At 68.8% G+C, this 13340-nt stretch overlaps 1 protein-coding gene across 2 annotated transcripts; it reads right to left on the bottom strand.

The window, feature by feature from the left end:
- Positions 1–2393: 2393 nt before the first annotated feature.
- On the bottom strand, positions 2394–13340 carry LOC142415205 (phosphatidylinositol 3,4,5-trisphosphate 5-phosphatase 2-like). Of its 2 annotated transcripts, XM_075513253.1 has the most exons (27): positions 13022–13340; positions 12391–12839; positions 11017–11080; positions 10031–10169; positions 9795–9945; positions 9533–9673; positions 9304–9391; positions 8823–8909; positions 8421–8528; positions 8222–8336; positions 7918–8024; positions 7603–7705; positions 6977–7173; positions 6575–6692; positions 6366–6462; positions 6046–6184; positions 5833–5932; positions 5497–5585; positions 5180–5261; positions 4988–5077; positions 4769–4885; positions 4579–4667; positions 4284–4371; positions 3896–4051; positions 3636–3717; positions 3039–3558; positions 2394–2748 (listed from the first exon to the last, which is right to left on the bottom strand). In XM_075513253.1, the coding sequence occupies exons 2-27, from the start codon at positions 12525–12527 to the stop codon at positions 2524–2526; spliced, it is 3429 nt and encodes a 1142-aa protein (XP_075369368.1). In that variant the 5' UTR covers positions 12528–12839; positions 13022–13340; the 3' UTR covers positions 2394–2523. The 2 variants fall into 2 exon arrangements, with proteins under 2 accessions (XP_075369368.1, XP_075369369.1); XM_075513254.1 differs by lacking the exon at positions 9795–9945 and having other exon boundaries at positions 9533–9770.

Below are 13340 nucleotides of genomic sequence, written 5' to 3'. Positions count from 1 at the left end.
CAGCTTCGCCCTGCAAGGAGGCAGTGATTTGGGGGATGGCAAGGAAGATGAAGGAGAGGAGGTGGCTGCACCAGGAAGGATGAAGGCCCTTGGGGAGGGAGGAAGGCAGTAGCATGTTAGGGAGGAGGATGCACGGAGGGATTTGGGGATGGCGGAGGGCTGGAGAGAACTGGCTGACCCCCACCCCACACCCATCCAGCCCGGGGGATCCCACCTCTGTCCCTCGTGGGGCCAAAGCTGCTCCCCACAGGGCCCCCCAGAGCCCGGCTGGGTGTGCGTGGCCATGTCATGGCCGTGGTGGGGCTGTCCTGGCTGCTGCCCTCCACCAGGCACGGGCTGCCCCGGCTCACCTGCGGTCCTGGGCTGGGCAGCTCTCAGGAGCGGGGCTCCCCCGGGGAGCGCCTGTGCCCCGCGGGGCCGGGGGCCATGCTGGCGGGGCCGCGGGCTGCCCGTCGCTGCGCTGTGCCGTCCGTGCCCGCTCCCGCTCGCCCGCCGCTGGGAGCAAAGTGCCCGGGAGAGGCAGGGCTGGAGGCGGGCGGAGGCGGGGGCAGGAGCCCGCAGTGTCCCTGCCCGCACCCCTGCCCGCCCCAGGGGCTGCCTGCAGGGCTCACCCTACTGCGCTCCCGTCCCATCCATCGCCCTCGCGGGCTTTGGGCCATCTGCAGCCCCCGCAGCAGCCCCCCAGACATGGGACGTGTGGGCCTCACCCATGGGGTCGCAGCCCTTTCCCAGTGGGGGACAAGGACCCTTGGCCATGGGGACCACGGGCCCTCGCTCATGGGGACCACGGCTCCTCAACCACGGGCGCCATAGCCCCGCGTCCGTGGGGACCGCAGCCCCCTGCCCGTGGGGACCACGGCCCCTTGCCCACCCCAGGGCAGCCTCCCTGCCCCACTGGGGCCACAGGGCTCCCGGCAGTGCCCGCGCCCCGGGGTGCTGCCCTGCTGGCACCCCAGCCCTGTGGGGCAATCCTGGGGACGTAGGTGGCCACTGCCACCTTGAGGCCAGCCTGGGCATAGTGTCCCCAAAAACGGGGCCACCTCAGGTGTTGCAGCAGCCGGGGCCCTGCCGGGTCGGGTTGTCCCTGTGTTTTGGGGGAAGCGTGTGCCCCCGCTGCCTGCAGAGCCGTTCCCGGTCCGGGGGATTTAACTCCTTTGCGAGCGTGCAGGTGGGCGAAGGGTGGGTGCCACGCAAACACGTCAGCGTCGCGATGAACGAGGCACGGTGGGGGTGAACGGGTGCACCCTGAGACGCGGGGGACCGTGGCCACGAGTGGGCCGGCTTGGGTGAGCAGAGGTGCAAGGGGCAGCCCGGGGATGCTCGGCCACAGAGGCAGAGCGCGGGGGACCGCCGGCGTGCAGGGCTGAGCAGGCAGAGCCGGCGTGTTCCAGGGGGAACCGTGCCACCGCAAGCACCCGCCGAGGGCAGAGCCAGCCCAGCCCTGGGCGGGAGCCCCATGGGACACCAAGCAAGGGCAGTCTCGAGGGCTGGGGTTTGCGGGGTCCCAAGTTAAACAGTGGGAGGCAGGGGGCAATGCTCCTGGAGTAGCCGAGGCACCGGGAGCCAGTACTCTCCCCACTTGGCTTGCCTCGGCTTGGCAGCCTCACTCCTTGCCCCTGCACAGAACCAGGCGTTGCACACACGCACCCCAGTGTCCCTGAGACTTTATTCTGGATGGGGGTAGCAAGGGGCATCTCGTAAGGAAATGGCACCGCAGCCTCAGGAGCGGCTGCTGTAGGAGAAGTCCTCTGGGAACGCTGTCCGACCGGGGCTGAGCCCGGGGAGGAGGGAGCAGCCGCTGAGGCTGAAGGCATGAGGGTGTGCGGGGCTGGGCTGGCCACACATGCTGCTGTGCCCTTGCCGGCTGCACTTCGGCCACCCGGAGAGGCTGAGCCTCGAGGTCCAAAGCACCCAGCAGTCCCCGCTTCCCAAGTGGCCTCAATATCTGCCCTGTCCCCCGTCCCTCCTTGCTGGTGGGGCTCAGCATGGTCCTTCCATCGCTTTGGGGAGGGAGGATGGAGACAGGCGGCGAGACCTGGAAAGTGTCCGTCCCAATGGCCACAGGAGCCTTCTGAGACTTTCCAACTGAGAAACACCAGTTGCTTGCTGGTGAGGCCAGGCAAGTTGGGAGCGTGGCCAATAGGTCCAGCCCTGGGTGCCTGCCTGCCCGGTCCTCCTTGGCAGCTCTCTGCCATCCCGGGAGCTCCACAGAGGAGAGCGCAGGCGGGTGCTGGGGTGGGGATGGGTGTTCTAGTCGCTGGGTCCGAGGTCAGGTCTCCACGGCAGGCTCACCGCAGTGCTCTCGCCGAGCTTGCCGTGGACGAGCTGGGGATGGGTCGGGCTGAGCAGCCCGGCCTCCAGCAGGTCCCGCTCCGTGACATCTCTGCGCACACGGCGAGGGAGAGCAAGAGCTGGGGCAGCCCCCGAGAGGGAGCGGGGAGCCCGCACGGCCCCAGGCATCCGCGGAGATGTGGGGACTTGATATCCTCCTGCCCCTGCCCTGGTGCATCCCCACCCCGAGGCTCATCTCTCCTCCCCCTCAGGGCATGGGGCTCTGCCAGGGATCCCAGGGCCAGAGGAGCTGGCCCGCACCGTGCCCCCCTTTCTGAGCTCCAGGGCCTGGGGGTACCTGAAGATCTCCAGGTGGTTCCAGCCACGCTCCTGCAGCCCTTCCACATCCTGTTGCAAGCCAAGGTGGCCCAGGCACCCGCCAACGCTGCGGGACCGCTCGCCCCTGTCGCAGGGCCACTGGGGAAAGAAGAACAAGGACACACGCCAGCAGTGTCACACCAGGGCCACGAAGTCCCCACCTTCCCGTCCTCACCCCATGTGCATGAACCAGGTACATTGCTGCTCCTCCACCTTCCACCGCATCCCACTGCCTGCGCCATGGTGGCTCCACCAGGCAGAGCACCACCATGGGGATGGGACCTAGCATCTGCTGGGGGCCCCACGGCCAAAAGCAGGTCCCCTCCCCTCCCTGAGCTTCCCAAGCCCCCCGGCTGAGCTCCAGAGCCCCACGGGAACCACAGCAGTACCTCTCCAGGGCGGCCGTGCTGGCGAGCATCCGGCATGCACCTCGGCACCTCCCGGCAGGGCCGCGGCGGCGGCTCCAGGGCGCTGTGGGTCTGGTGCAGCAGGGTCTTCTGGCTGTCCCCTCTGCGCTCAGGGGACGCCCGGTCCAGCTGGCTCAGGCAGGTGGCCATGTGCAGCGCCGTCAGCGAGCAGTCGCCCAGCCCCGGTGCGTCCCTCACCAGCACAGCCGATTTGGGTCTCTTCTGCTGGCCCACGCCCGGGGGGCTGAGCGGGTGCCCACGGGATGGGGCCCCTGGCACACAGCGGGGCCGGCCGCCCCACCGCTCCTCCTCTGAGGGCGAAGGGACCCGTGCCCTGAGGGGGCTCCGGCGCCGCTGGCCCTCGCCCAGGCTCTCCGCCTGCTGCTTGTGGGCTTTGCCCGCACTGGGGGCCGGCGCCCATGCGTTGGGGACCCCCTCGAAGATGAAGTAGGCTGGGTTGGTGTAGCCAGCAGCCGACTCCGGGAGGCTGCGGGGCCGGCTCCTGCGAAGCACAGCGGGAGAGGGCTCAGCATCGCCCCACGGCCAGGGCTCGTGGTGGGGCTGAGCCCAGCTGGGTACCTGAGGCGCTGCAGGGGTGGCTTGGGGCACGTTGGGGCATCTGCCGCCGGCTCGGCATCCTCCTCCTCGAAGCTGATCCACTCTGCAAAGGCACCGAAGTCTGGCCTCTCTCCACCGGGCACTGCATGGCCCCTGCCCGCGGCCGGGGTCCAGCAGGGCAGCGTGGGCATGGGCAGCTCTCAGCCATGCCGTGCCCGAGCGTGGCCCTGAGTCCCCATGCCCAGGGCGAGGGGAGGGGGCTGGTGCGTGGCCGCCTTTACCATAGAGCCTCTCGCGGGTGCTGCGCCTGTCCTTGGGGACCCGGACCTTCATCCAGCCGCGCATGGAGCCCGTCTCCTCGCCGCGGTGGAAGAGGAAGGTCTCGAACTGCTGGGCCATGCTGCCGATCATTGACCTCATTGCGATGCAGCACTCGCCTGCAGGCACAGCGCACGCCTGCGTTACCCCCCGCTCCGGGCAGCTCGGCGGGCAGGCAAGCCCCCCCGTACGCAGCGGCACCCCGGAGCGGGGTGGGTGCCGGGGTCCCTCCTGCCGAGCTTCAGCTGCAAAACCTTCCACCCAGCAGGCTGTTAGCTGAGCCCTGCGGGGGCTATGCTTGGCACCCCCCATGCCACCATGGCGGCCCCCACGCCACCGTCCTGCACGCACCGTAGGACTCGCAGCTCTCCACACCCTTGATGCTGAGGAGCAAGTGCTGGTCCCCCAGGTACTCCAGGTCGGGCAGGATGGGGTTCAGCTGCACGCAGAGAGAGGGGTGCTCGGGGAGGGGTGTCGCAGGGTAGGGTGGCACAGGGGCGGCTCTGTCCTGGGGGGGACGGTGACAGCCCCCGGCACCCTTTGGGGCTCAGGGTACGGAGCCAGCGGGAGGGATGGGGAAGAGGAGGGAGGAGGATGCTCGAGGGCTGGGGGGGGCCAGCGTCTGCCCACCCGCCCCGGTGCGTACCACGGGCAGATGCTTTGCGGACCAGCCCAGCTTGAGGAAGCCGGGGATGTCGCAGCTCTGGGAGGTGTTCTCCCCGCTCCGCTGGGCCTCTGCCGGGGAAGAGCAGGGGACACAGCTCCAGCCGGGGCCGGCTCGCCCCCGCAGCACAGCCCCGGCACCCCGGCACCCCCGCCCCGCGGGGCCACCTCACCCTCCAGGCAGTAGGAGTGAAACTCGATGTAGCACTTGCTGCGGCTGGCCGTTTTCACGATCACCTCGATGCTCTCCCACTCGATGCAGGCCAGGGGCTCGGGGCCGGATCCGGGAGCTGCAGGCAGGAACTGGCGGGTCGGCGTGTGCCAGCCGAGCACCCGCAGCCAGGGCTCACCCCAAACCGGGCACGGGGGGTGACAGACCCCAAACCCCTTACCCTTCTTGGGCACAAACTGCGAGGTCACTCCCACCTCGAAGGTGGCGAAGACGGGCGAGTGGTCGCTGGTCACGATGTCATCGGTGCAGCCTGGATGGCGGGAGGGGGCAGCTGGGTGACGGTTCCTGAGCCCCGGGGTCCCGGGCAGCGCTGGCCACCCCAGAGTCCCCCCGGCCCCGGGGTCTCACTCACCGTAGGAGTTACAGACGACGTGGGTCTCCGGGTGCGACTTCCACAGGATGCGGTCGCACCACGAGGGGACATTGATCCTCATCTACAAATGGGGAAAGCAGCTGGCTTCAGTGCCCCCTCGGGTCTGGCTCCCCCCAGCCCAGAAAAGCAGCCCAGAAAGTGAGCTCCCTCCTGCCCGGACCCCCTTGGGGAGGGAACGGGCTGGCGGAGGCGTGAGGGCTGCACATCACCACGCAGCCCGCCCGGCACAGTCCGAGCCTGCCGTCCCTGTCCCCCGGTGATGTCCTGCAGCTTGGTGGGACGCTCCAGCAGCTCACCCCCGTGGGCTTGAACTTCTGCCACATGTAGCTGTCCCGGGAGCCCCGCTCGTACCGGTACGTGGGCGGGAAGGAGATGTCACCCTCGCCTGGGAACCAAGACACAGAAGTGGCACAGGGCCAGCATCCCTGCCTGTCCCCACAGCTGCAACCAGCCAGGGAGAGTCCCCATGGGGTGTCGTGGTCCCCATCTGGGGCTCACACCGATGGCTGGCACCCCTGGCCCCTCTGGCTGTCCCCATGCTTGCGTGCTCTCGGGACGCAGAGCCCAGGGACCTGCCCCGAGGGGCTTGCATGGTGCACGTTGGTGTTCCCCAGGCTTGCCCCTGCACTCACTGAATCGCAGGAACACCTTGTTCTTCTCCCGTTCCAAGTTGAGCTGGTCGACAGCCAGGAGGGCTTCAAACTCCTTCTTGGTTATATGGGCAAGGATGTCCTGCGCCGGGAGAGGAAGGCGTGGTGAGCCCCAGCTCCTCTCACCACTGCGGCTGCACCAGTGCTGCCACCAGTGTGCCACCGTCCCCAGCCGCAGTGCCTGCAGGGTCCCACCTGCACGTCCATGTCCAGGCGGTAGTTGAGGTCCCCGAACCAGAAGAGGTGGGTGAAGCGCAGGGTGAGGTCGAAGGCGCTGAGCCGCTTGTCGCCCAGGACCAGGGAACGCAGGATGTCACTGTAGTTCTGGTTACGCCTGTGGGGGGGACAGCAGCACCGTGTGAGCCACCCCAGGGACACCTCATCCTCATCCTGCCCCTGCCAGGTGGGGACAGGAGGGGGACAGGGACAGCCCCACAGCCCCTCAGGGCTCCTCCAGCCCCCTGAGACACCCACCTGCCCCGGGGCAGCCCCGTCCCCCCACGCCCCTCCGTCACCTGTGGGTCTTCTCGCTGCCAGAGGCCAGGTGGCAGTTGACGAAGCCAAAGGAGGTCCCGTTGAAGAGGAAGGAGACGCCCACGGCTCCCTTGTTCCCTGCAGGGATGTGCCAGGCACTGAGCTCTGGGGGGGGCCCCGAGGTCCTGGGATGGCCCCCAGACTGCCCCCTCCCTCCGGGGCATCCCCGCCACCCCGTCCCCATCCCTACCCAGCGTGTTGGCGATCCCAGTTTTCACGCTGGAGGTGTGGACGTGGCTGATGCGCCGCTCGTGCTCGGGCTTCACCAGCACCACGATCTTGATGCTCCAGAGGCATTGCAGGGCGACCTGCGGAGGGGCAACGCGGGTGGAGAAGCAGCAAGGTGAGCCAACCCATCCCTGAAAGGTGGCTCCTGGGGAGGGCACTCCCTGCACGGAGGCCGTGGGGCATAGGAGGTTCCCTGGGCTGCATTTAGGGTGGGAGAGGACCCTGGGTTCGGGGGTAAGAGCCCTGGGGCGATGGCTGCTGGCAACCAGCTCCCCGAGACTGCCGGGGGATGTCTTTAGCCTGCTCGGCACCGGGTGCCTCCCCAGGCACGGCCGGAGGGGTCCAGGCTGCGTCCTGACGTTACCACTCGGTAGTCGATGGTCATCAGGGTCTTCAGAGATGCGCGGAGGAACTCGACCCACTCGCGGTCGCCCAGGGAGTTCTCCTGGGTGCCGATAACGTAGATGTCGTGGGGGATGCAGGCAGTGGTCTCGTCCTGCGTGCGCCCCAAGCCCCTCGAGGTCAGCCAGGAGGCGAGGGAGCGGGGCGGCGGCGTGCTGCCTGCGGGCAGGGGACAGCGGGTCACCGGGGGGGACAGCATGCCTGGCTCGCCGAGCTCCTCTCCAACCCCAGACCCTACGCGTCTCCAGGAGCCACCGGGGACGGGAAGCATCGTGCCAGCCCCATGGTTCACCCATGCATGTCCCAGACTGACGCTGGGATTTACTGCTACCACTCAGAACTCTCCCAGTACCCCAGCTCCTCCATTTCCCTGACAGCCACCGGCCAAGTGGATCACGACGGGACGGGCAAACCCGAAAGCGGCCAAGTTGGGGTCTTCTCCGGCCTCCTCCTCCCACTGAGGACCAGCTTGGACCTCAGGTTTCCTGGGGCAGCTCCCTGAAGCCCTCACCTCCCAAAACCCACCCGGGCTCACGACGAGCCATGACAGCCTCCCAAGGACAATGCGACCTTATCCTGGCCCCTTACCCATGTTCCATGTCCCGACGTACACCGAGATGAGGTCAGGCTCGTCCAGGTTGGAGTGCTGGATCTTCATCAGCTGCAGCAGCTGGCAAAAGGCCTCTCGCTTCTGTGGGACGATACGGGTGTCTTAGGGTCCCAAAGGGGAGCCAGGAGCTGCAGCACCCCAGAAGGTGCCGGGGTCAGGGGGACGTCACCCCCAGGCGTAGGAGCCGGCTTGCAGGGGTGGTCTCAACCCTGAGACCACTCATTTCCTGCATTGCTACATGACGGCTCCGCATTCCCCCAGGACACCCCGTGAGCGCAGCCGGCGCCGCTTACCCGGGCGCTGGGGAAGACAAAGTCTCTGCTCAGGCTCCTCTGTGGCTCCCGGTCGTACACCAGCCTCACCTTGCTCTGCACGCTCTGGTATTTGATCAGCTGCAGGACTGAACGCCAGGCGTGAGGGGGGCAATGGTGGTCCCCCACCTCCTGCCGTGGGGGCAGCAGGCAGTGTGGGACGGGGGCTTGGGGTGCAACTGGGTCTGCAGCCCATCACTCTGGCATCAGGCCTGTGCCAGGGAATCCCACGGCCCCGCAGCACCCCATCGGTGGCCGGTGGGGGGTCAGCTCAGCAGCCCCTTACTTTTGTCCTGCGGGATGGTCTCCTCCGGGGACCCACTGCCTGCCTTGGTGATGGCCACCGTGCCCGACTCCACGTCCACCGTCAGGGCTGCCCGCTGCGACTTGCCCACCTTCACCTGCAGACAGGGACACGGTTCCCAGGGCGGCCCCGCGCCTGCCCTGCCCAAGCAGAGACGCCGGGGCCCCACCGCGTCCCTCACCTCGAAGCTCTGCACGGCCAGGGGCTTGGCGGCTGGCGGGGGGACTGCCACCACACTGGGCAGCGCCAGGTTGTGCCTCGACACCGTCTCCTGCAGCGACTTCAGCACCTGCGGGAGAGACAGGCACTGGTCTGGGGACACTGGGCTAACTGGGAGCCCTGGTCACCCAGCCTGTCCTGCCCCGAGGGGAACCCCGGGGCCGTGCCACCGCCGGCAGCTTGCTTTGCTGGAGGGTTTAATTTAGGTGAGGGGTTTGCTGGAGCAGAGTGAGGTTCCCCAGCCCGGGGCACCGGCGGAGCCGGGCGGTGGCCGTGGTCAGCAGTGGCCGTGGTCAGCAGTGGCCGTGCTCCCCCTGCGCCCATCCAGGCTTCCCCAGCCTGGCATCGCGGGGCGGGCAGGCACCTTCTTCTCCAGCGAAGAGAGGAGATGGTTGACGGTAGATATCTTGTTGAGGAGCAGCTCCAGGTCTGGATCGCTGGTCAGGAGACCCTGAGGGGAAGGACGGACATTTTTGGAGCAGCGCGGTGGCACTGGACCGGTGGATTCCTCCCTGTGGGTCCGGGCTGCACCCTGAGACGTGGGCATCCCTGGGGTCTGGCAGGGGAAGCAGCTTCCCCCCTGCCGCGTCCTGGACCAGGTGCAGGAACAAGTCCCTGCTTGTCCCAGGCCACGGGGAGCCAGGTCCCCTCTGCCAGCTGCGGGAACCCCGGCACACACAGCACCCAGGGACCACCGGCAGCGCCACGGGGTGTGCAGCACCTTTGGGTGCCAACAGGCACTAAAACCACCCCGACCACCTCCCCCGCAGACCAGCTGCACCCAGTCACATGCGACAAGGCACCTGCGGGCAGCGGGGGGCTGCGGCGGCCCGAGGGGGGCTCACCTGCTCCCTGGCTGGGCTGCGAGGGGACGCAGGGGGGTCGAACACCCTGGCCAGCGTCTCCAGACCCGCCAGCGTGAAGTCGATCTCACTGCGGAGGAGAGGAGCAGGTGAGAGCCAGCACGGACATCTCCTGAGCCTCGGCGGAGATGCTCCGCCACCATGAAGCACCATGAAGGGGACGGGGATGAGGTAGGTGACCCCGGGGGCTGGTCCCCGCCGGGACACTCGCCTGTGCAGCGCCCGGCAGGCGGTGACGAGCGCGGTGCTGAGATGGCGCAGCTGCGGGTGCCCGTGGCGGAGCGCCTCCAGGTCCAGCTGCAGGTGGTGGTTCAGGTACTCGGCCATGAAGCCCATGAAGTCGCTGGCCGGGCTGCAAAGGCGGGTGAGCATCTTTGGAAAGATCTCCCGCCAGGGTGCCAGCGTGGCAAGGGAGGGGTGGCCGTGCCCACCCCGTCGCCTCCAGCAGCCTGGGGTGGGCAGGGGCTCGTTACCTGCTGTGCACCTGCTCCTGCAGCCTCTGGTGCAGCTGCTGCGAGATGTGGGTCCGGCCGGCGATGGGAGCGCTGAGCCACGCGCCCGCCCCGGCTCCTCCAGCCGGGCCCGCGCTCGCCGCGTGCCCGCCGCCTCGGCCGTCCTCCCCGTCTGCGGGCAGAGGACAGCCGGCTCAGCGGGACCCCCTCCCCGCTCGCAGCCTGGCACGGTCCCCACCGCCCCCTCCCCGGCTCACCCGAGTCCTCGTCGGCCGCCTGCCTCGCCCGGTGCACGGGGTAGAGCAGGGGCGTCACCAGCCCGTTGTTGGGCTGCTGGTAGGCGCCGATCAGGTCGGGGAGGGTGCGGAAGCACTTGGCCTGGATGCCCTGGATGGTCTGGGGAGGCAGATAGGGAACAAACACCATCATGTCCCCCTCTTCACCAGCTCCGCGTGCCAGGGCAGCCCCTCGCCAGGCTGCGGACCAGCTTGCCATGTCGAGCGGGTCTGTCCCCCAAAATGTGCCCAAATGAGCTGTAGGTGCCAGCTGGACGCCGGCCCCATGGGGAGCTCACCCCGGCCCCTGGCAGGGCAGCAGAGCAAGGAGAGGAGTGCGGAGACATCTGCCTCAGGCAGCAGACAGGGCTGCTCCCTAGGGACCCTCGGGATGCTCTTTTTAGGGTGTTAGAAGGGGTGGCTGCAGAGAGCCAGGTACCAGGAGAAACTGTGAAGTGACACCAAAGAGAGGAAGCGAGGCCGAGCCAGCGGCCAGGACAGACATTGTGGGGACAGATGCCGTGGCGATCAGTCCTGTGTGGCCAGGCCAGGGCAGGGGACAGTGGCAGGAAGGGGACAAGCGTTTTGCTGCGCTGCCTCGGCAGGCTGGCAGCAGCCGTGGAGCCAGCGGGGAGGCAGCCTTCCCGGACGGCCCCGTGCCGACGGGGTGGCTGCAAAGTGCTCGCATCCTGCCGTGCTGGGTGTTGCAGGCAGCTCGTGCAAAAAGCAAACCGCACCGCTTGCTCGCAGCGCTGGCGTGCCGGGGAGGGCAGGCAGACGCCACCTCTCCGGGCGCTGCACGGAGGCTGGCGGGGGAGTTGAGCACCCCGGCCCCCTCGCACCTGCATCCTGCCCGTGCCCCCGCTTGCAGCCGGTGGCCACCCCAGCACAGCGCCCAGAGCTGTTAGCCAGGGCAGGGAGCGCGCTCCAGCGGCACCCAGCCTCTGGGCACCCGCCGCTGCACCCACCTGGACAGAGAGCAGCCCCTCGTCATCAGGGAGGATGCGGTAGGTGTGGACGTGCCGCTGGAACCTGGGAGAGAGCAGACGAGGGTCCCCCATCGCGCCCCCCACGACACGCGTGGCTGCGGTGGGGGGTGCCTGGCACCCAGCCCTGATGCAAACGCCCCGTCCCCTCTGCAGAGAGAGGAACTGAGCTCTCATTTCTGGAAATAAAAGCATCACCCTCAGCTCTGGGTCTGTACCCGTTTGCAGGGGAGGATGCGCGGTGTCCCCCTGCCTCCAAACAGCACCCTGCCTGCAGCGGGCACGGCCACGGCACGGCCACGGCACGCAGGGCGCTCAGCCACATCTCTGCCAGTATTCGCTGCGGTACCTACGGCCCCGTGGCTCTGCACGGCACCGAGGGGTTTTGGCCAGACAGAGCCCGGCGCTGCCCTCCCCGTGGCTGCGACACCACAGTCGTACTTGCTCCGAGGCCACTGCACGTCCCTGCCCGTGCCACCATCCCGTCTGGCATCGGCCCGACCTCTGACTCGGCGCCGGGATGCTGGCAGAGCTGGGGCGGCTGCCGGCTGAACCCCCAGCATGCCCCGCACCCCCCCGACGCCCCTCAGCACCATGTGTTTGCAATTTGTCCCGTGCGCCGGGCCAGGCCAGCCGTAGGAAAGGGGGTGGCATCCCGCCAAAGCCGCCGAGGCGCCGCCCCGCGCGCTCCCCGCCGCAGATGTGTCGCTGGGCTGCAGGAAGGGTGCAGGCAGCAGGAAGGGTGCAGGCAGCCCCAGCAGCAATGCTCTCAGGGGCTGTAAGCCCGGTCCCAAGTGTGGAGATGGCGGGGGGCCCCGTGGGCTGCGGGGGATGCAGCCCTGAAGTCCCGGCATCTGAGATGTTAACAGCGGGCGTCACGGCCCGGATGCGGCCGCGCTGGGGGTTGGAGGGAGAGGGGATGTTTGTTTTTGCAGAGGGAGGGCAATACGAGCCAGCCTCTCCCGCTCCCACGCACCGGGGCCGGGATGGCGGGCAGCCCGAAAGGGCTTGGCACGCCCTGGATTTCGGGTTCTCCCTTCAGCAGCCCTGGTGCCGGGCAGGGCTGCTGGCCCAGGCTTCTGCCTGCTCCCAAGGACACAGGCTTTTCCCCTGGTCCAACTTGGGGATCACCCGAAAACCCCTGTGCCAGAGAGCTGGCACCCTGCGCGCCCCACCGGCATCCCTTTCCACATCCCCTGTGGAAAAGAAGGATTTTCCACAAGGGTTTGGCAGTGCCAGCCTGAGGGGCAGTGCCGGGATTGCTGTGCCTGGAGCCTGGAGCGGGGAGAGGGACAGAGCGGCCCCGGCAAGGGACAAGAGAGAGAAGCGGCGAGCAGCAGCAGGCAGGTGACTCACAGGAGGCAGAGGGCATATGCCCCCGAGACCGACTCGCTGTCCCGCACCAGGAAGCAGCCATCCCGCCCGGCCTTGGCCAGCAGCTCCTCCGCCACCACCCGACTGATGTCCCGGTGGTACCAGCTTGCTGCCGCCATCCTCTGAAGTGGTGGGACACCGGCTGCGCTGTGTCCCCGTCCCAGCCCCACATCGGGGCTCAGCGGCGGATGCTGGCCATTAGCTGGCCCACGGAGTCGGTTGAGGAAGGCGAAGGCGGGGGTAGTGTGGGGGGGGACCAGCCCCCCGGTACCCGAGCGAGCCGGTGGCTGGAGGTCCCAGCGGGTGATGTGCAGCCACCGAGGTGATGCTCATGGGGACGGGGTGCCCCGCAGGCAGGCAGCGTGGCAGGAGCAGGACCGGGGGGGCGGCTGGGGGAGGCTGGGGGTCCGGACACTCCTCATCGCCGGGGGCTCCAGCCTGCGGGGTGCACGGGGACAGAGAGGGGCAGATCAGTGAATGGATCTTTCCCGCGGGGGGGATCACCCCGTGCTGCTGCCCCAGCCCCGGGGCCACCATCCTGCCCCGGTGCACGGCGAGGACAGGCCATGCTGGCATCCCAGCAGCACGCGGAGGCCCGGACCTCACCCGACACACTCACCGTCCCTCGCAGACACGGTGCGGGGCTCCTGCAGCTCTTGCGGGGTGCTGGGGGCAGCGAGCCGAGCTTTCGGGGTGCAGCCGAGCAGAGCGGAGCCGCGATGCTGCACCGGCCGCTCTCGGCTTCCTCCGGTGGGGCGTGCCGGCGGCCCTGCCTGGCACACGCTGCCCGTCAGGGCGGCAGTGTGGGGTCAGGCAGCACCCGCCCCGGTGCCCCCGCTCCCTGGCCCCACCGGCCAGGCCCACCCGCTCGGTGCCCCGTGCCGCTCGCTCGGCACCACCGCGGCCGCCGTGCTCTTCCTCCTTCTCTGCGC

This window comes from Mycteria americana, chromosome 10 (genome assembly GCF_035582795.1).
Source record: "Mycteria americana isolate JAX WOST 10 ecotype Jacksonville Zoo and Gardens chromosome 10, USCA_MyAme_1.0, whole genome shotgun sequence".
In the NCBI taxonomy this organism is placed as follows: Eukaryota; Metazoa; Chordata; class Aves; order Ciconiiformes; family Ciconiidae; genus Mycteria; species Mycteria americana.
The sequence above is the reverse complement of the archived record's forward strand: the minus strand, read 5'-3'. Positions and strand labels throughout refer to the sequence as shown.